At 41.7% G+C, this 22542-nt stretch overlaps 1 protein-coding gene across 1 annotated transcript in view; it reads left to right on the top strand.

Annotated features, from left to right (window-relative positions):
• Positions 1-19236, top strand: part of dntt (deoxynucleotidyltransferase, terminal) — a 79237-nt gene extending 60001 nt beyond the window's left edge. Inside the window, exon 11 of the mRNA XM_070978067.1 lies at positions 19142-19236. Within this exon, the coding sequence (XP_070834168.1) occupies positions 19142-19228 (87 nt within the window). The 3' untranslated portion in view covers positions 19229-19236. The remainder of the gene's footprint in view (positions 1-19141) is intronic.
• Positions 19237-22542: the final 3306 nt, after the last annotated feature.

The following is a 22542-nucleotide window of genomic DNA, read 5'->3' as shown; positions in this document are numbered from 1 at the left end:
TGAAGGTAAGGAAGCATGAGCCGGAGGGAAAGTTTATTTTTTCCTTTGCTTAACATGGCTACAAACAATATGTAGCATTTCATTAAGCACACTAAGTGGATTACAAGTTGAAGCATCGTCACTGTTTATTATTGTTGTGAAGTAGGGGTATTCCAGGAACATTACACTGGTAATTGCTACATTGGGTGTTCTATTTTCAGCAAGAGAAATTGATTTAAAGTTTTTTTTTCTTTCCTTCTTTCCTCTTGGCTTTCTCTAGTTTGTAGATAGTCTATTTTATTATAGGCGGCATGCAGTTTGTTAGTGGTTGATTTTGCTCTCAGTATTGGATTGTGCTCTCTTTTGCCCTTATTCCTAGTTTAGCTACATAAATTGGTGAACGACTTCGTGCAGTATGGAGTATAAAGGTTAGATAGAAAGAGCAAATGCATGTGGGAAAAATATCTCAAGCTCATTTATACCCTGTTACAAAATTTATTCTGTACCTGGCCAAGAAACTGTTTGTTAAAGGTGTGAATGCACACAGAAAACATTATCAATGAAATGTGTTCAGGCCTTGGCAGAGATCAGTGAGTCATGCAGTCAGATTCTTTGAGGGGGCACAGTTTCAAAGCATGGCATGAACAGTTTACCTCATCATGATGATTGTCAAAGATAACACCTAGAGCACCTAATGTTGATTGGACAGAATGCAGTGGTTTATTCTGTCTAAGCTTGTTTGTGTCACTTAAGAGAGAGAAATCAATGTCAGTTAGAAAGTTTCTCAACATGTAGCTCTTAATGTCCATCCCATTCTTTTTAGGAAGCATTTCCGTGCTGTCAGCTCGATCTCAAAATGATTGACCTGTAAGCAGGTTATCGCAACCCATATTTATGTTTACTGTTAGGCAGCAACCTCTAGTGGTCGAAGTAATTATGACTGGAGCAAGGGAGGAAGTCATGTGATGTAGTGAAGAGCAAAAAAGTATTTGGAGGAATGCGGGGTGGATGGATGGATGATTGGATGGATGGATGGATGGATGGATGGATGGATGGATGGATGGATGGATGGATGGATGGATGGATGGATGGGTCAAACCAACGCAGGACTCTTATGGAGTGCGTCCCCTGTGTGAAACCAACAGTCAGTGTTGACTTATTTTAACTTAGATAATGGACTTCAGATACATCACGGATGTAACAGCAATGTTCTTATTTTGAGCCCAACCATGATCTTTTTTTAAAGTTGAACAAGTAGTTTTGGCACCTAAACTTACGCAAACTGCGACCACGTCATAACATTAACCATGTGACGATGAAGGGTCGATATGAATATCGCTGGTATTCTGTAATGGTCATGTCATTTTGGGAGTCATTGGCAATCAACCTGTTCAGTGGTTTAGGTATGAGGACATGTTTGAAGTTGAGGGTTGTTAACAGCTAAAGACAACAAGATAAGACAAATTAGATGTGCATAATAACTAGTTAATGCAAATCAGGTATAATGTTCACCATGTTCACTGCTTTTAGTTTAGCACTTTAGCATGCTAATATTTGCTAATTAGCACCAAATACACAGAAGAGCCGAGTATGCTGGGAATATCATTAGTTTGACAGGGATTTAATCATAAAGCAAAGTATGTGACAATTTAAGAATTAGATCTGATGACAGCACTAGATGAAAAGCTATCACATATTACTCAGTTCATCCTGAGGGGGACATAAATGTCTGGACCACCATTTTATCGACCAATCCATGTAGCAGATGCTGAAATATTTAACAGAATAAAATAAAAATTTGACCTGCTGGTTGGACTGGAGGAGAGTCACGGATCACCTAAATTATTAGGATTCATCTTCTGGGGACCAGGACTGTCTGTACTAGATTTCATGGTGATACTGAGTTTGAAGCAAAGTGTTGGACCAACAGACCGGCCATGACATCCCTGAACTGCATGCTATACAGTACACTGACAGTGTGGTAGCATAGTACATGAATCCAAGGTGGATGGAAAAAAAAAAAAAAAATGGGGAAAAAGCAGAAAAATGAAAAAAGGATTTTCTGAAGCCATCACATCCAAAAAAATTTGATAAAGGCGGGACTCTGTTGGAGTCAGCTATATCAAAAAGCTATTCACAGTGTGTGTCAGCCAGTAAGCATCCATCACTGCTCAGAGGAGAAACGTAACACTGCAAGTTTAATTGTCATCACTGTTTGGGGAAATGCCATCATTTTTGCAAAAAAACTTCATTGATATGGGGAAATGTCATCATCATCATGGCTGGAATCATCCTCACTGTGGGTAGAATAGTTATCCCTGTGGGTGCAAACATTATCACTGCAGATAGAAATGTCATCACCATGGGTACCAATGTCATCACTACAGGTAGAAACGTCATCTCAGGTAATAACATACTCACTATGTCCCCTACATGTGGCCATATATCATAAAATGGGCGATTTCCATCCTTGGAGCCAACAAGGAACTCAAAAACAATCGACAGTGATGTGACAGCACTGTCCAGGAAAAATTGGGCAGTTACAAAAATAGACCAATATACTGCATGAAGACATCTTGGCGCGGAGCAGAGCTGGATGAAGTGTTGCTTCTTAAGCAGGGATCAGACTCCAGGATTTAAATAATCTCAACATATCTCATATTTACAGGCCGTCCGCTCCAGATTTCTCCCATAAAACCTTGTCGTACGTTCCAAGAGAAGCTCCCACCTAACTGTGAGATAAGGATGGAAAATTACAGATTACAAGATTCATTCGGATTTGGAAATAGGATTTGGAAAATTGGATCGTCTTGAATATTGCAAACATGTGCATTCTCACAATGTGTGGTGACAAACTCAAAACAAGCATGGAGCTAGGCCAGCAGTAAAATCTCTGCAGAAAATGCAGTGAGAAACTCGTGTGGATGAGAGAATGTCTGTACAAGTGTGGAAACCAGGAGCTTTTGGTTTTGCAGCAAGAGCTGTAAGCCCTCTTAGTATTAAGCTTTTCCTCTAAAGCTGGTGTTCACTGTTGTTGCTGTGACATTTCCTTTCACAACACTTTTACTACTCTCAAGGCTATGTATGTGTGGTATGCTTGAAACCAAATCTTGTTCAATCCTGTCCTCTACCATGAGGTTGACATTTGTGATTCTGAGTGAAACACAACTAGATGAAAAGCAATGAGATTAATATTAATTATCCAATAACTTGTTTTTTGACTAAATACTGGCATAAAATCACATCCTCAGCAGTACTTGTTTACTAGTTAGCAAATGTTAGCACGCTAGAATGCGATACACTTGCCAAGATAGCAGTTCCATTGGAACAATATCAGTGCTACTCTTCGGCAGACGCTCTTTTGCGTTCATTCATGTTCATACAATCCTTAAAAACATCGGAAACCTCTTGGTTTGATCAATTATTGCTGCACTTTGCCCTGCTCGTTATTTTTGCCTGATCTGTGAGCCTGTGTGCAGGTGCTATAATCAGGATCTCCTCTACATGTCTGGAATGTCTCTGCCGATTCTCTGCCCATGTTAATGCTGTAGCTATGCAACAGGTCTGAGTGTCTTCTTGCATTTATTCTGATTAAAACCCTGGTCTTCTATGAAGGAGCTGCCACTCAGCATTACAAAGACAGGAGTTTGCTGGTTTGCCATAAAAGCCTGCACATATTTCCCTTTTTTTCTTTTTTTCCCCTGCCAGTCAAAAGGGGTTCAAGGAATTTTTCACTTCAGGGATTTGCTTTGATCACACTGGCTTGGACGTTTTCTCTGCTATGTCCCTGAGTTGGTCTTGAAAGGCTCTGACTGTAAGACGGAAGCGGAGTGGAATGATTGCAGACAGGTAAATCAGCATGGATATATGATGGATTATACAGTGACAGCATTCATTGAGTGTAATGTGAATGTGTTTGCTGCAGTGACATCTAATTCCACTCCTGAGATTTTCTGACCAATCTCATCATGTGTGCTTTCCTGATGTTTTGACAAAAAATGCCATCCTAAACTCACTGCATGATGCTGGCAATGTATCCTTTGCCAGTCTGTTTTATGGAAAAGAACAGTATCTTATGTAACTTCAAGTAACATTCACCAAAGGACAAATAAAGGCTTTGAAATGTACTCAAATAATAATAATAATAATAATAATAATAATAATAATAATAATAATAATAATAATAATAAGCTGTTGTTGGCCACCAGAGGAGCTGGATATTTAAAATCACTTGTCCACATCTTTCCTTGTGATGACACTGTCATTGAAAAATCAAGATATTCATGAGCACAAATGTGTGAGAACCGTTTTCTTGCCCTTCCTCCCTTTGAACAAGGAGCCTGTTCACTACAACCACCCAAGTGATGAAGCCCTCATGACAGGTGAACAATGCAAACATGGACAATACATTTTAGGATACAGTTGCCATGTGACTGGCTCGTTCCGCATGGAGGTCAGAGAAACAATTAAGGGATGTTAATGGGAATGATTGGGGAGTGGGAGGGCTGCTGCAATAATGGAGCACTGTGATGGAGTACAGCCGAGTATTACACAGCCAGTTCATAAATGGTCCTCCAGCATTCAGTTTACATGTTGGTTTACTGGCGTGATGATAGTGCATCAATTTTTTCACTTTGAGTTTCATGTGAATTTTGATATATTTTTAGTACATTTAGCATTTTAAAATTGTGATTAAGAAGTTCTGAAGCTTTTATTTTCCATTTGTGTGTGTACCAAATTTTACGACAATCCATCCAATGGCTGTTGTGACATTTCATTCAAAATGACAAATGTCAACCTCTTATGCCGCATTTCCACTAGCGTGGCTCGACTCGACTCTACTCTACCTGGTTGTTTTGTGTTTCCATTAGGGATAGTACCTGGTACCTGATAGTATTTTCAGTACCTGCTCTGGCGAGGTTCCAAGCGAGTAGAAGTGATACTATGTGTGACGTCCACAGCCTGTCTGCCACTGATTGGCTGGAGAGTGTCGTCACTGGTCTGCGATGTCCAACACCAGACCAAACCAAGTAGAGTAGAGTAGAACCTAGTCGAGTAGAGCTGGAACTGTGTGATGGAAATGCGCCATTAGTTGCTCTCGGGGAAAAGTCAGGGATGGTTCAGGCATTCATGGTTCCCAGAGTACCATGTACCAGTCCAGCTGAAAGATGGTGAGATGTCATGGCAATCCATCCAAATGTTGAGATGCTTCACTTAACACCAACAATGTCAGCCTCTAGGTAGTTCTAGAGGAAAGGTTACAGGTCATCTTCTGGGGACCATGAACGTCTGTACAACACAGACTTCCATCTGGATGAAAGTGGTGGATGGACAATGACAACTAACAATGCTGTCCTAGAGCTGAACAAATTCACTGTTTGGGCCAATGGATGTTGTAAAAAAGTTAATAGTGAATAAAAAACATCTCATCTCATCTCATCTCATCTCATCTCATCTCATCTCATCTCATCTCATCTCATCTCATCTCATCTCATCTTCAACCGCTTATCCGGGATCGGGTTGCGGGGGCAACAGCTTCAGCAGGGGACCCCAAACTTCCCTTTCCTGGGCCACATTAACCAGCTCTGACTGGGGGATCCCAAGGCGTTCACAGGCCAGTGTGGAGATATAATCTCTCCACCTAGTCCTGGGTCTTTCCCGTGGTCTCCTCCCAGCTGGACGTGCCTGGAACACCTCCCTGGGGAGGCGCCCAGGGGGCATCCTTACCAGATGCCCGAACCACCTCAACTGGCTCCTTTCAACGCAAAGGAGCAGCGGCTCTACCCTGAGTCCCTCTCGGATGACTGAGCTTCTTACCCTAACCAGGTGTTTCTGGAAAACTGTTCGGAACCTCAGGAGGGGGAAACGGGGAACCATCCAAGCTGTGTACAGTAAGGATGGGACACTGTTGACCTCTACGGAGGAGGTAGTCGGGCGGTGGCAGGAGCACTTTGACAAACTCCTGCATCAGACCGATACGCCCTCTATTGTAGAGGCAGAGCTGGAAGCTGATGGGGGATCATCATCAATTACCCTGGTGGAAGTCACTGAGGTAGTTAAACAACTCCGCAGTGGCAAAGCCCAGGGGATTGATGAGATCCGTCCAGAAATGCTGAAGGCTCTGGGTGTTGAGGGGCTGTCTTGGATGACATGTCTCTTCAACACTGCGTGGAAGTGACAAATTGGGGTGGTGGTCCCCTAAAAAAGGGGACCAGAGAGTGCGTGCCAACTACAGGAACTACAAACAAAAAATAATGTCACCACAAAATACATAAAAATTACAAAAAATACAGACTAATAATAGTAAAGTTGTATTTTTGCATGCTACATGCCGGTTTTAAACTGCTTGAGATTCATATTAAATGTCATCAATAAACTGGTAGCATGTGATGCTTCATTGCAAATGATAACAAAGGGATGAAACAGGCAAAAAACAGGGCTGACTTCCACTTTCTGTGGAAAGAGTGCTTCCTACTGCTGTTTAGCAGATTCTTGACTCTTATGTTTCAATTCATCACCTTCTGTAGGCGGAGAAGATCTTGTTCATGCCTGACACCACATTTTCTCTGGGGCAAATAGGGCAAATCTACAACATCACGGGGGACATTTTTTTTAAGCCCCAATTGGTGATCTATGTCAACGGGACAAGTATACGTTTCCATAAAAATGTTGCCATGTGCAGCTTTAAGAGGCTGGTGTGTGGGGGAATGTGCTAAGGGATGGTAAACAGTCATGATAATAAAAGAGGGGGTAGATAGAGAAAGATAGATAGAGTGACACACGAAGACAAAGAGACAGGATGGTTTTGTTGGCATTCTCACAGACCGTTATCCCTGGCGGGGCTTTATCAGCAGGATGGTCATCTAATCAGCCTTCACAGTGGGACAACTACATCAGTTAACATCAATGATAAATCATATTGACAGCTATTGCCTGACAGAAGGGGGGTAATGATAGAGGAGGGAATGTGGAACTGTTGAAAAATAGACTGAAATTAAGGGGAATTGAGGGGGGAAAGAAGAGTGATGGACACATTTAAGGGAATAAAATTTTCTAAAAGAAAAGAGAAGCACATTTGGGATAATTACATGGATATTATCTGTTCACTTACTGTACTTGAATTCTACCACCCCCTCTTTCTCCCTGTCACCCATTTCATCATCGTCACCTCACCCACTGCACCTCTGCCTCCACTTCTCCAGCCTCCCATCCACCCACACTGTGCCTGTTACCGGTGCTTAATGGGTGAAAAAAAAGGATGGGAAGTATTTATAGATTCTATTGAGCCTGTGTTTTGCATGATTAAAAAAAAAAAAAACGGAATTCAACTGCAGGCTATTATCCCACCGGATCCTGCAACCTGCAATCTTTTTTAAATTTTTTTTTTTTTTTGTCTGGAATTACAAGAGAAGGAATAAGTTCACGGCTGCACTGTGGCGCAGCAGGTAGTGCGTGTGCCTCACAGCAACAAGGTTGCCGGTTTGATTCCCGGGTCGGGCCTTTCTGTGCATGCGTGGGTTCTCTCCGGGTACTCCGGCTTCCTCCCACAGAACAAAAACATGCTCATTAGGTTAACTAAATGACTCTAAATTGCCTCTAGGTGTGAGTGTGAATGGTTGTTTTTGTTATATATGCCCTACGATTGGCCTGCGATCAGCTGGCGACTGGTCCAAGGTGTACCCCGCCTCCCGCCCGTTGACAGCTGGGATAGGCTCCAGCCCCCCCGCGACCCCAAAAGGGATAAGCAGCATAGAAAATGGATGGATGGATGGATGGATGGATGGAATGAGTTCACCATAATGAAGGGGGGTGGGAATGTTGGAGGTGGGGGTGGACTGGGCTGAACCAGGGTGTCAGCTCACTCAGGAGACAGATCGTACTCCATTATTGATGAAAGTGAATGGCAGAAGGTTTCAGGAAGGGCCAGTGCTGGGCCGTGTCTGCTTGTCATGTAACATTAATTGACACAACCTCTGCGGTGGCACAGGAACCCACCCGTCCAGGGCTCCCGTTTCAGATTGCACCATAATTTATTTACAGGAACAGTCGATTGAACAATCACTGGGGTGGTTCAGGCCCATCCTGTGGTCTCTGTGCAGCCGTGCCCTCTTAAAGGCATGGCTGGTTTTGCTGTAGGATACCAGGAAAATGAGATCAGGTCATGTTGCAAGAGCTGTTCAGTACAGATTTAAAATCTTTAACATGGGCTCTTTAAAGTGACTGCACTGAATCATCACCGTGCTCCTCCTTTAGCTTTCCTGTGGGAGACTTCTGGGACTGTCTCCCATGCAGTGAGAAAAAGCAATCAAACCACACTGTCAGTGTGTACAAATCTTTGACCTGGACTGAAGAAAATATTCAAAGCAGCAAAATTATATATAATTTCCACTCTGAGTAGTAATCATGTTCTGTTTAGGTGCATCTGTGACGTATACAGCCTGCACTTTATTGACTTATTGAACTATAGCTGGACCCGGATTTAGTCAGGCTGACGGTATTTATTTATTTCTTTAAATATGTGACTGTTTCACAGGAAAATGACTGTTACACAATGCTGTCGTCAGTTGATGTCATCCGTTGATGATTTAGTCTGTACCCAGTTCATGAAAGGTTGAACATGAGCTATTCTGAACACTGTTGATCATAGCCCTCCTGCACAGAGGCGATGCATCTCCTGTTTGCAGAACCAACAACTGCGGCTTGTTTGGGCCAAATATGAGAGGGCAAAGCAAAGATAGGAGGCTGCATTTCATCCACAGCGATATTTCTGCAGGCGCACAGGATGTGGCAACTGATTTTTTGTCACCTTGTGGCCGATGTGACACTGTGCTGGATTCAAGGTGCGATTAGGAGGAATACATTAATAAGCCAGTGTGGACTGTGACATGAGTCATGACAAATCAGATCACTTCTTTTCTTGGCTTTTAAAAGCAGTCTGCTGTGAGTAACCGCACTCAGACAATTTAATGCTGGAGAGAGCAGTTCAGAGCAAAAATCCACCTCAAAAGATTCTCTGCCACAAAAGCCTCTCTCAATGGGACTCTGAAGTAAATATATGGTACCTGAAATTAAATTGCCATGAGAGGAGATAGCATTTGGCTATGTGTTCCTGGATCCTAGGAGAGCCATTTTGCAAAATAGGAAACTGTTCAGTGATATTGAAGAAGAAGGATGATATTTGCCAGCCTTTTAACTCTGTGCATCATGACACATGTTGGAAGTTCTGTGTTGGATGATAATCATTAAAAGCACAACCAGCAAGGATAAAGCTGAAAAAAAGTTTTGGGACCTCTTGATATGGCCACTACTTGGTTGCCATGAAAATAACAGAAAATGACTACTTCCTCTCTGTGTCCCTGTAAGCACACGTACCAGCCTGACACTGAAATTACCTACAGTCGGACTGCTCGGTTATTACTGACACCACTATATTGCACCTTTTGCTTTCCAATGTGACATTCACTATAACAGTGAGTTACCAAAATACAAAATGACTGCCATCAAGAAAAGACGTCTGTGCATCTGGTAAAAATGCCAGCACAAAGCCCACCAATGCTCTGTCACAAAAATAGAACCTTTGAGCCCTTTTAGATGGGTTTAGATGTGTTGTGCTCTCACCATCAAACTGAATGCATTCACTGACAGTGGGAGCACGGAGATTTGGGTTGATAACAGCCAGCGATCACCCCCTCTGACGACACGATGACATTCACCCATTTCAGTCAAGAAGTCTCTCAGTTTTGAACACTAGTTTGAAATCGGTTTTGAATGCTTCTGGGGTAGAAAACATTCACATTTTTTTCTGACCTCCTGAGGCTGGACGTGAAAGTTTTGTTTAGCCGGTATTACTTCTAACTGACTTCTGATTATAAATGACTTGCAGTCCATGATTTCTTGCATTGTAACTAAAAAGAATACATTATTTAACTAGGAGGGCACTCGGAGGATGCAGACCTCTGCCAAGGCCAGTAGTCCACTCTTTTATGATATGCAAATCTGCAAGCACAACCACTATATATGTCTGCATATATTTCCGAAACTATTAGAATTTTGTCAAAATTGTCAAAATATAGTTGTGCAAAGCTGAAGCCTCAACATCATCTCTGTGGATTTATTATGTACTTCTAAATTGGAGCTATTTCACATACTTAACATACTTGTGAAAACACTTTATTATCACGCACATATCAAATCAAATATCAAATAACATCATGAACATATATGTTCATGATGTTATTTCCATAACGGCTGCTCTCTGTATGAAGTTTGAGTTACTACATGTGTGGGCTACTTCAGAGGATTACTGGTACCTGCGAATGTGGTTTGTGATTTGATGTGGATTTATAGTGTTTCTACAATCGGCTATGTTTTGTCAGTATTGAACAACTGGATTTTAAGATTTATGGCATTTAATCCACCAATGCCAAATGGCTTGTCTTGCAGTGTTAACAAGCGAAAAATAATGTGTGTATCTGCCAAGTGATTGGGATGCGCTCCAAAATGTAATGGGTTCTTCCTTGGCCCGTGCTACACCCTTCCACCAAACTTCATGAAAATCAGGCCAGTAGTTTCTCTGTAATCCTGCTGACAAACAGACCAACAAAGTTCCTTGATGAAGGTCATAAAAATCTTGGAACAGAAATCTGAAACTGGAAAGTGGAATTTTGGCCAGGGAATATGCACAGTGTACTCTGCCCCAGCTAGGAAGAGATGAGCTGCACAGTGCAGGCGGACACCAAAAAAGTGGCCAAAAGCTTTTGGTCATTTACTGTTTTGTATCATTTCAACAGTATTTTGATGCTACTGCTACTAATATTACTCCCACTACCATTTTCAACATAAAACAGGTTCCACATGATCTATTGGTCATATTTATAGGCAAAGGCAATTAAAATCCTGACATATATTACAGTCTTGTGCAAGTTTAAAAGTGAGTTGCCACTACTGACAGCTTACTTCTAACTGACTTCTGGGTGTCAAAGGTGTCTCCAAAAATGGGAAAAACAACCTACTTAAACTCTTAGTCGTTAAGTTGCATGTTTTTGGTCACAGCCTGCATTTCTAATGTTCATGTTCACATGCTTCTCCAGTGGTGTGACCGGTCAAATGACTCAGAAGATCCTGGCTCATATCGGTTTTAAAATGTGTCATTAAAATAACCAAACAAAGCTCATATTCTGCCAATGTGCCATTTTAATTGAGCAGAATGAAAGGAGTGCTGAGGCAGCAGTATCCGATCACACTGTCTGGAGCAGGAAGCAAATTGGTCATGCAAAACCAGCCCCTCTTCAACAAACCAATTAATTATTTATGGGCTTCAGTGGAGCAGAGAAAGTTAATTTATTGTTATCATTATAAGAGTGCTCTGTTTGGGTCCATATGAGGAAGACTGAGGCTACAATTACAGGCTCCACAGATTAGAGAGAACTTCGTACGACTGTGGGACACATATACACAGATGCCTCAAAACTTCAGTGATTAACTTCAGGATGAAGATGGGCAAATGAATGCAAGGACACCAGTCCATGATGACACGCTGTATGTCAGGGGGAATAATAACACTAATTAATAAATAAACTTAAAGAGGATTCTTTTAATGCCTCTTTCACTAATCATCATTATATCTGTCTGTATTGTGGAGTTTGGAGAAGATATAGTAATGGTGGATTTATGTTGTTGGATTGATAGAAATGTTAATGTCATCAAACATCATCATTTCAGTAAATAACATATTTGTTGGCGTGTCAAACTGCAGTTGAGAATGTGCAGAAAGTCCATGATTAAGACATTATATATGATATTCAAACCCAAGTCAAACAGCCTTTTGTTGGTTGGGTGTGGTCAGACATTCTCTGTTGCACCCGTAACCACACCCAACAGTGTTGTCATGCTGGACTGACACACTCTGAGAGTGCATGTCTGCATCTCTACAGCACGGTGAGAAATTCAACAACTGGAGGTCAGCACAAAACAGAGTCTAAAAAGCTGCTGATAAAGTAACAATCTTGAAGATTTTCCTTTAAAATGTCTCACTATCACCAGATGAGTCACAATGGTGATTGAGCATATGGAGCACTGGTGAATGTTTTGAATATTTGCAGTATTCCAAACTGGATGTTGGTCTTGACATTCCTGGAAAAAATGCTGGATTAAGTTACTCATAATGCAAACTGAACACTTCCTGCTGCTGCAGCTTCACATTGAAAGCATTTGAGTTGAATTTTCTTATGAAGTAGTTGCAGGAAATGGCGTGTGTTTGTCAGTGAAATTTGTACTTCATCAAAAATGCATCTGCAAAACAAGACAATGTTAATTTTGTGCATTTTCTTATCGCCGGTCAGTTTGAACTATTGTTGGAGCAGCCACAGTGCGCTGTTAGATGAACACCTCCAACTTCTCAGAGACAAACTCCTTTCAGCCTCACTGTGCCCTGCTCTCTGTGGACTCCATGTGCAGCATAAAATCACACCAAGGTTGTTCACAGAATGATGGAAAAGGGAAGCTTATTGCCTGACTTCTTTATCCTCGATAATTTGTTTTGCTGCCTCATGATTATGCAACCTGTAATATTAACACACATTTGCTGTTACCCCCAGCAGCTAACGTTAGCCATAATAACATATTGGTGATACCAGACCAAGTAAGGCTGTTGCTGTAAAGGGTGTACAGAAATGAAGAACAGTGCATTCTGTTGCTTCTCCCCTTTCAGTGCAGTATGTAAGAGAATGAATGCTCTATTTCTCCTTTCAAACGATACATTTTTTGCTTTAATTAGAGGTAAAGTATTTTTAATTTGGAAAATGTCTGTCTTATCCATATAATATATCTGTATCGTACAGTTTTTTAATCTAATGACACTATAAGTGGCTACTTCGTCTCTTCTTCTTAATTAATTCAACTTGTGTGACATGACCTTATACCATGTAATGTATATAGTGCATACAGTATATCAGTGTTAACTATATGGAGCTGAGTGAGACACATACCAGAGAACATGGTATTCATGGCGAGCAAGAAGCCACAGCTCTAACAGGCACCATCACATACTAAAGAAATATGTCATCAATTGTCATGTCAATGTCAAAGTTTGGCAACTTTGGCAACAATATAAGCTGTTATGACACTTCTCTCAGACCCATTGCTGTATCTGTTCTTTATTTTTGGGCAGCCTAATCAACTAAATAACTTTGATTTGCAAATGTTTATTCCTCCACGGGAGCAAAGAACCATAACACGAGGGACGCCGAGCGAGGATGCCATTGTTTCTGATTAGGAATTTATTATTTGCAACCCGTCTGCCTCTCTGCCCAGTGCATGGGCTGATTAGCAAGCTGGGGAAGGATAGGTAATGACGATAACACTAAACTCAATAGCTGTTTTATAGGCAGCGGTGCTTTATGATGCTTGCACTAATTGCTGGTGTGATTAGTGAGGTGTCTGTGCCCTATCTGGTTGCTCCGGCTGTCCTGTGAACTGAGCTCTTGCAGACCTGAGCACAGGGGAAGTGTGGGTGTGCGGCAGATCATTGCAGGAGGAAGACACAGGGGCATAATCGACTTCCCACTTTTTCTGCCCCTGTCAGCCCTTTCCTGTGTGCTGCAATAAAGATAAATTAACTTAAAGGCAATCAGAGGATTTTTTCTTGATCTCTTGGCAATAAAGAAATCTATTTCTAACCGTCAGTGAGAAGAAGAAAGTCCAAATGAAAAAAGGAGACACAACATTAGCTGATCTGATAGCCTGACACTTACATTTCTTTCTGCCTTTGAGTGTGCCTGCTCTGATGGAGGTGTACTTTGGACTCTTTGTATAAAAGGCAGGTGTCCTCAGACATAAAATACTCTGAATATGTTCCTCTCGCCATTACAGCTGTGAAAATACAACATATTGAGGCTTCTGAAGGCTTTATGTGCATCTGCCATTCAGTCTGACCTCAATACTCGAGTGGCTGACACGCGGTCACCGCTCCTGTGGCCAAGCAGACAGTCACTTCTGAAAGTGAGATGACAGCACTCTTACCGAGGCTTTTGTTCAGGTACATTTTCCTACCAGAGGGTTCTGCGTAAGTGCATTTGCATGTATTTCAAGTTGTGTTTTGCATACTTCTCCACATGACCTTTAGCCTGGTTCTCTGAGCAGACTTCTGGCTTCTGTTGTCTCACTGTGTTGAAGACATTTCTTTCTGTTTAATACTTAAGTTTTTTGTGTTATATACAGTAAGATGATCCGTCACATAGCATAGCTTTGTTGCTTGTTAAGAATTTTAACTGATAATTTGATCTAGTGTTAAAATGAAAATCTCTATTAGAGAATTATTAAATTAGCTCAACTTAAAAACACACTTTGCTATTAAGCTGAATAGATTTATTCATTCAAAGTATGCAGGGTCAGTTCTGTACTGCTATATGACAACCTTTGAGCCTGTTTGCTATCAGTGATCTGCATTGGGTTGCAATGTTGGAAGAATTAATTCAAGGATCCAGGTTCTGCAATATGGAAGCCTTGAATGGCCATGCTTGCAATGATCTTTTATCTTGAGATCATGAGTTAATTATTTCGTTATCTCGTTTTCTCATGATAATGCGTTAATTTATCTTATCTCGGGAAAACAAAGGGCAGTTTTCCTGAGATGAGATAATTTATCACGGGAAAATGACTTTTGTTTTCTTGAGATCACAGGATAATTATGAAGAGCTTGGAAACGAGTGTTTGGTTCATTTGATGGCACAGCGGGGCTTAAATGACAAGAGTTCATCTGAATGTAATGCCATTTCTGCCTGTGTTAGACCACCATTGATGAACAGTCTGACGCACTGACACCTTGATTTGACATTTTAACTTGACATAGTTACCTTGTGATCTCCAGATAATGCCATTAAATGAAATAACTTCAAGCACAGCCATTCTTGGTTTCCTTACTGAGAGTATCAGTCCTATGTAAGTTTAACATAGTTTGCATTCTAATTGGAGAAAATAAGTGCGTCTTCACATGCATAGAGCGAGTTTCCTTTGTAGCTTTTGTTAGAAGACTCAGAAGACTCTGAGGAGGATGTTAACCAATATACAGTGAACGGGAACATGGGACATGTTACCACTCCCGACTCGTCATACACAACTTCAGTTACGTAACTTAACTTAAAAATAGATCAGTGTTCATTTATGGTTTCACACCAGACATGATTCTCGGTCTCCTGTGTGGAAGTTCTTTGTTTGACCCTTGCAACCACCCCCGCCTCTTCCATGTGTGGGCTTTTTTTGCTCTTTACACTGCATCACCTTCGATGGCACATCAAACAGAATCCTGGAGGGGTGCCAACAGCATCATAGTGTGAAGCGTAAGGCCACTGACCGGGCTGCCATATTTGACATGTTGGGGGTGAAAACAGGAAAATATGCTCAGTATGCTTCTTCAGTAAGTTCATTTGATGAGATTAGTGAACACTCAGCAGGACATTCATGTCACAAGACTTCATGTCAGACATAGCCAAAGATAAAAAACTTGACAACTTGAAGTACAAATCATATTCATAATAAAGGATACGTTGATTTCATTGTATTCCAGTATTATTTTTTATGATGTGTATATTCAGACATTGGGCCAATATGTTTTTGTTTTTTTGTTTTTCGGTGGTTCTGCTCATTTGGGTTGATATTGAGCTTCCACTGTGCTTCTGTCCTTCACATGTTTGCTGGCAGGGTAGCGCTGGACAGCTATCCAGGTTTTCCCTCTGTCTCCTTGTCTCTCTGTCTCCCTCTCTCTCTTTGATGTGTCAGTTGAGTCGGGCTGGAGCCGGGCAGGCAGCCATGTCCATCAGCTCCATCCATCAAGTGGTGGGCCGGGTGGCAGAGAGGATGACGGGCAGCAGAGAAGGGGCAGATGTTTTGGAGGAACTGATATGTGTTCATGTCCACGAGGGATGTCATTACGTGGCGGACAGAGAAACATGTAGCTGATTAGCAGCTTATTAAGTCAAGGACACTGGCTCGCAGTAACACACACGGCTTTCATTTTGGCTTGTGGTGCTGATGGCTTGCCAGTCACTGAGAACCTGAGTGTCTCAGACAGATAACCTCTCCTTCTAATTAACCGCTGCTCTGTTCTTTAACTCAAAGCTCCTTTTGAACGACTAAAAAGCTCTGGAATCTGTGCTGCTTTTGCCATTGCAGCCACAGTTTCCCTGTGTATGCCTAAAGGGAAGAACTCAGAGGTACATAAGTTTTGTGGATTTAGCTCTCAGAGAGGCCACACTGTGTTGTGCAAAGTAAATAAAGCAGCATCTCCCTGAGGGCATGTAAGGATTGTAGGAACTGAGGAAAGTGGACAGGGCAGCGGAGAGAGGGCTTTACCCTTGATCCAGGACAATGGTTAAATTGGTAATGTGAGAATCTCATCTGAACCCTGTGTTTTCTCCTTTAGTTGGATCTCCTGAGTTGTCCTCTGTTTCCTTTGAATAAGCCCTGCCATGTGTTCGTAGAAATGTGGATTTACTCCAAATCACATCAGCCTTATCCAGCAGGCTCTGTTCTTTGTTTTCTTTCCATGCTCCTCCATCCCTGCCTCCACTTTTTATCACCTGTATGTTTAATACAGCATAGCTTGCTGCATCATAAATTGCTGCGATGTGTGTGCCTTTCATGCGTTTTGAGGGGTTAGAGTAGTAAATGTGCTCAGGGTTATGAGCACAGTGAGAAACACAGGCAGTGGTGGACTACTTAATGGGGCTCTGGATAGTCTCAGTTAAATAGAATACCGTTTCACTAACACTCTTCTTTGTGAAAGAGTGATAATATTTCTCTGGACAGCTGATTAAATGTTTTTATGCACAAGAGAAAATGAGAGACAGAAACAGAACTGACCTCAGATATTCATCTCATCCCAGAGTCAACATATTTTCACAAGTGGACCTTGAAGGAAATAATGGGTTATTGCAACTGAGGTCTTATTTTTGTAGTCAGACTGTAAATACAGGTTTTACCCTCTGAACCTGATTTGCGCGGTTTGCATCAAAACGTGTACCCCGTCTTTTCAGAGTCATAACCCAGTCAAATTGAAACACAGACATATAATCAGCATGTTTTCATAAGTCAGTGTGTTTACTTGCACTCAAGTTAGCAGGTTACTCAGAGAAACCAGGTTACACAGGTAACCAGAGAATGTGTGTCACACTCTCTGTATACACTGCAGTAAAATGATTACTAATCTTGGTTAGGTTTAGGAAAAGATCATGATTTGGGTTCAAATAAGTACGGCAGTTATGCAAATTAAGCTACATATGTAAATTACGTTACATGCATGATGTAAGTTAAGTACGTTCTGTAAGTTAACTTTCCTACGTAAGTTAAAACAAGTCAGTGTTGACTTGCAGTTTCACACGGGACACGAACAACGGTCTCCTAGGGGAGGTCCTGTGCACGATCCATCCTTTCACCTTGACCTCGTCCCTGTGTGAAGTTTGTCACTCTTTATGCTACATCACTTGACTTTTCTCCCGTCATAACTAATACGGCCACTAGAGGTCATCTAACAATAAACAGAAATAGGTCGTAATAGCTGCTTGCAAGCACGATCTATACAACTGTGTTTTGGAGGAGGACAGTTCTGACTTCTACATAAACGTGTGTTAATGTAATGATCTCCCCTTTCATCCACTCTTTTGTCATGCTTGTGTACTTGCAAAAGGCCAAGGCAACCCAAGTTTCTATACGGCACAGCAACAGTCGGCATCCTCAAGGAGAAATCTACAGGGGAAACTAGGTTTTCTAATCCCATACTCAGATTACAGAAACCAGGGTTCCCATTTACATGATATTTAAGAAATCATGGTGAGGAGCCGACTGCAACACGATTACTTCATTGCATGTAGCAGAGTGTAAACAAAAACTGTTTTTGCAGCAATACTTTTTAGGGTGCAGACTTGCCAAATTGTAGAACACAAATGTAAGGCTATGTTAACTAATGTCTCCATGGCAACCTTATGCTTCCTGTTTATATTACACAATAACATCAAAAGATATGCATGTAAAATATATTAATTCCATAAAAATTAAAAATAACAAAATCCATAATACATCTTTGACAGCACTCCATCATCATAACACTAAAACCCTCCTCTATCCACTCATATGCAGGTATTTGTGGTGTGTTAGATTAGAGCTAAGACACCCCCGTGTAGCCAAGCTTATTTGGAAGCGAAAACAGAGGTGAAAACAGGATGACTTACTGCATTACCGTAGTGCACGCTGCTTTCCTGTGCAATGGATGATTTTTAAGACCCTTTCGAATGCACTTTCACTTTTAATTCCAGATAAAGAGGCTAAGATGATCTGGCAAAACAGTCGGCTTTGTTACCTTAACCAATAGAACTGGTGGCCAATAAAGAAATAAGTCCCAACTTATTTACTCCAAATTCGGCTAGAATGAGAATTAAAGAGGTGTGATATGAACAGAGCTTCATGCAGTGTGTACCCAAATCTCCCCACCGGCTAACCTGTCATTCGCATTATAAATAACAAGCCAGTAAGCTGGGAGACGTGCCTCGTAGTGTTTTCCCCTCTCCTGGCTGCCAACTAGTTGCTCTCAGTTATCTCTGCCTTTGGCTGGCAGTGGGAGTCGACGTACTCTTGGTTTTTCAGCCATCTCTTCGCAGCGTGTCAGGTCCAGTTTAGCACTTGAAGGCAGGATGTGTCAGAATCACAGCCCTCTCTCTCTCCAGGCTGTCTCGCTCCCAAGGTGAGTCAGGCCTCGTCACCGCTCTTATAGAGACATAGCCCATCACGTGGCGTTGGTAGACGGCCAGCAGTTAATAGCCCTGTCGTGATTTGTCAGGGAAAATACTCATCTACTGAAGAGTGCAATCACTTAGAGCAAGGTTAGTGTGTTTATGGGTTGGAAGGGAGGTAGACGGTCCAATGTAAATCTCCACAGTCTCAGCATGGTTGAGCCTTGGCATGGACTGGGTGAATACAATCCTAAATTGATATTGACAGCTTGCAGTAGAGAGAGGAGTCCAAATACAAGCACATTTAAGGCTCTGAGTACAAGACACAAACATTTTTAGGAGTAGTAAAGCTTAAAATTGAGAATTTATGGATTTGGACTGCTGTCACTGAGACAAATTCCTGCAAAAGTCACTGACTTTCTGTTTGTTTGTCCTCTCTCTAGAAAGAGTTCCTGGCAGCTACGACTGAAAGGGACATCTTTGCCCATCTGGGTCTCGAGTACATCGAGCCTTGGCAGAGAAATGCGTAGGTCTCCGCTCCTCCCTGACTGGATGATATCCTGTGCGTACATCAGTGTTTATCCCATCTGCTTGCCGTTCTGTGGCTCTACTGTGATTCACTTTCAAACAGCTTTTGATTTCCATACAGTTTTGTGTTGTCGCTGCTGTTATTGTTGTTGTCTGTATTCCACACTGGTGTATGATTCACAATTCTGCTTATTGTCTCCCAGCGAGTAAACACTCTCCCATACCATTCATGGCTCGCCTCTTAAGTGTTGTAATCATAGGCAGGTCACAAAGACAAATCAGTCAGAGTATGAATCACCTGGAGTGCCAGCGAGGTGCAGGAAGTTTGAAAGAAACACAGAGGGAAGGGGGTGACCACAGAGAGAAGACAGGAAGGGATGAGAAAGGCAAGGGGAAGGGAGCTTTTGTCAAGCAAAATGTTGTAATCACCCTCCTCCTGGCAGCAAAGTGTTCAGCATGAAGCTGAGCCAGGTCTCTGGGGAATTGAGAGGCGGGTAATGAGCTTCAGATAGAGGAGCGTTCAGCATCGCCATTTAGCCTCCATTTAAGCCTACGTCCACTGGAGATCATTTAGCTGGCACGCCGCTATCCAAAGACCCATAGTCTCCGCTCTTGTTCCACAATGACTCCCCTTCCCCAGATGCTCGGCTGAAATTAGAGGCAATCATCTACGCCGGGAAATCAGGAAGAATTCAGACGGAAGGTAAATGAGTCCAGTAACCACGTGGATGGAGCTTGGCATTCAAAGCAACTCATAAAACATCCATTATCTTACTGGCTGGACTTTGGCTGATGTTTTATGTATGATTGTTGCTTATCAAGATTTGTGTCCTTATTTGTCAGATGTACGGTGGCTCTGTGGGACAATGACCCACTAATGATGAAACTTTATTGATCCCTGAGGGACATCTGGGGAAGTCTGACTTGTTACTCTAGTGATAACATGACCTGCCCTGCTGTCCACACCCCAACCCACTTTCCCATGATGCTCAGCCCCCAGTTTATCCCATGGTGCCTCAATGAGAGCAGAGACAGATGAGTTCAAGGCATTCTAGTGAATCACCCTATTTAAAGATCTTTAAGTAGAACAGTCCTGCTCTTTGAGTACTCGACCCAGGCCTCCTCCCACCACCCTTTCTTCTGTCTCCCTCTTGGTCTCTGTCTTTCTTTCTCCCCCGCTGCGTTGCTCTCTCAACCTCGCTGACACAAAACAAACTTTAAAGCTTCTGAGTTGCAGTGTTAACCAGATGGAGCAAGCTGAGGCACCCTGGTCTCCTGGGTTATCTAATGTTTTCACTTTAAAGCGGGCATGAATTCTTACCAAAAAATAAGAGATCTCTCCAGAGGGAAGCAAACCAAGCTGACCTCATTGAATTTACATTTGTCCTGCTCTGTTTTTCTTAATTGTTTTTCAAGTGTGAATGGGCTCTCTCTCTCTACTTTCACATTAAATATTCATCAGTGTAAAGCGATTAAAAGGATGTAGCTCTCAATTTAAGAATTCACACATTGTTGTTTTGCTCTCAGAGAGTCTTAAAGTGTTTGTAAGCTGAAAAGCAAAGAATTAAGTGTAGTATGGTGACACTCTCTGCTCCATAGTCCCCCATTTAATTCTTATGGAGCAATACATTCATACATTATCACAATGAGACCATCTTTTCTCTTCGTTACTTAATCTGACTGTAATTTAGCAGATTGCTACGAATGCCTAAGGATACAGCTAATTATACTGGAGTACTGCAACACTTAACCTTGGTGAAGTTCGGTAATCACAAATTGTAATGGAGGAAATTCATTTGGAAAGCACGTGGCTTGACAGACATTTTTAGTCTAATGGAAAACTTTCAGTGTTTGGGACGAATCAACAAACCATAAGTGGAGATTTACTTACAAATGGTTAACAAAAGTGTTGCTGAGTTCCCTATCATTATAAATGATCATTTTAATAATAATTTTAATTACTCTTGGCATTACCAGTAATTTCTATTCAGAGGTGCCAGGTTGGTGTGTTTTCTGCAAAATGTAAGCCGCTTTGATGGAGACTGAATAAGTGACACATAAGGGATGCGTGACCTGATGATCGGGCAACTCTCAAGCTGGGGAAGAACCGAAAAGCACCAGTATGACAATGTAAAAATACTCCATTACAAGTAAAAACTCCAGAATTCAAAATGTTACTCAAGTACAGCTACAGAGGGAGTTGTATTACTATATATTTACATTTCAGGCATAAGGTTTTAGGTATTTGTGCTCTTATATAAAAACTCTAATATTCTCCGATGATGGAGGACATCTTTACCATACTGTAATGGCTTAAGAATGTTCTGTGATGAATCCAAACATCAGCCGTGACATCAGTAACATGTGTAACATAATTTTTTTTAAATAACCATCATCCCTTCCTCTTATTTCACGAGAGAATTATGAGTTGACTTATTAGAGTATGGACTGTATTTCTAAGGTGAATTAGCCACAGCTTGTCCAGCTGATTAGTTAGCTTATCAATGAGAGTCGTCACCATATCAGGGAAATCCAGGCAGAAGCAGCCTGACCAGCAGGAGACACACAGGCAGGAGAGCTGCAGACTCTCAGCTGAGCTCTCGTCGCAGTGAAAATTATTCAGAAGCAGATTAAATACAAGTGGAAGTTGTAAGATGGTAAAAAGGTATGTTGAAGCATAACTTTATTAGCCACAGGAAAGTCTTGCATTGTGCTAAAAGACACTGCAGCACTTGTTGTTGCTCTACACGGACTAAATATCTGGTGGAGAAATGACTTGACAAATTTCATTAACTCATTACTGTCCAGATTTCAATCTCACTTGGAGAAATTGTTTTTGCTGAGGTCCAACTCTAAAGCCTCAGATCTAACTTATTTGTTTATTCATCACTTTCAGCCAATCACATATGGCCATTTTCTATGCAAATCACTGCCTTTGGCTCCGCACAGTCTGGCAAACACTCCCTGTTTTTGCATGCTCGATGTCTGAGGTTTGACTGAGATGACAGATGTGTGAGTATGAAAAATTGCTTGCAAGAATTTGCATAAAAGTGCTTGATTTGCTGACAAAAATGTATTTTGCCATCCAATCAGTTTTCATTTCTACCTATGCAATCATTTCCAATCCCCAGTTTTCTCTCTGTGACATTCCAGTGCCACAAGCCTTCAATCACTGCAGTCTGACAACCACTCTTTTAACTCAGTCAGATCCATCATGGCACAAGAGCTTTATATTGACAACTTGATGGTATGTGCCAGCCAGGTCTCACTCATTCTGTGTCTTGCAAACTCATAGCTTCACTCCTGACCTTTTAAC

Source organism: Chaetodon trifascialis, chromosome 13 (genome assembly GCF_039877785.1).
Source record: "Chaetodon trifascialis isolate fChaTrf1 chromosome 13, fChaTrf1.hap1, whole genome shotgun sequence".
NCBI classification, from domain to species: domain Eukaryota; kingdom Metazoa; phylum Chordata; class Actinopteri; order Chaetodontiformes; family Chaetodontidae; genus Chaetodon; species Chaetodon trifascialis.
Note: the sequence above shows the minus strand (reverse complement) of the source record. Positions and strands in the feature narration are given on the sequence as shown.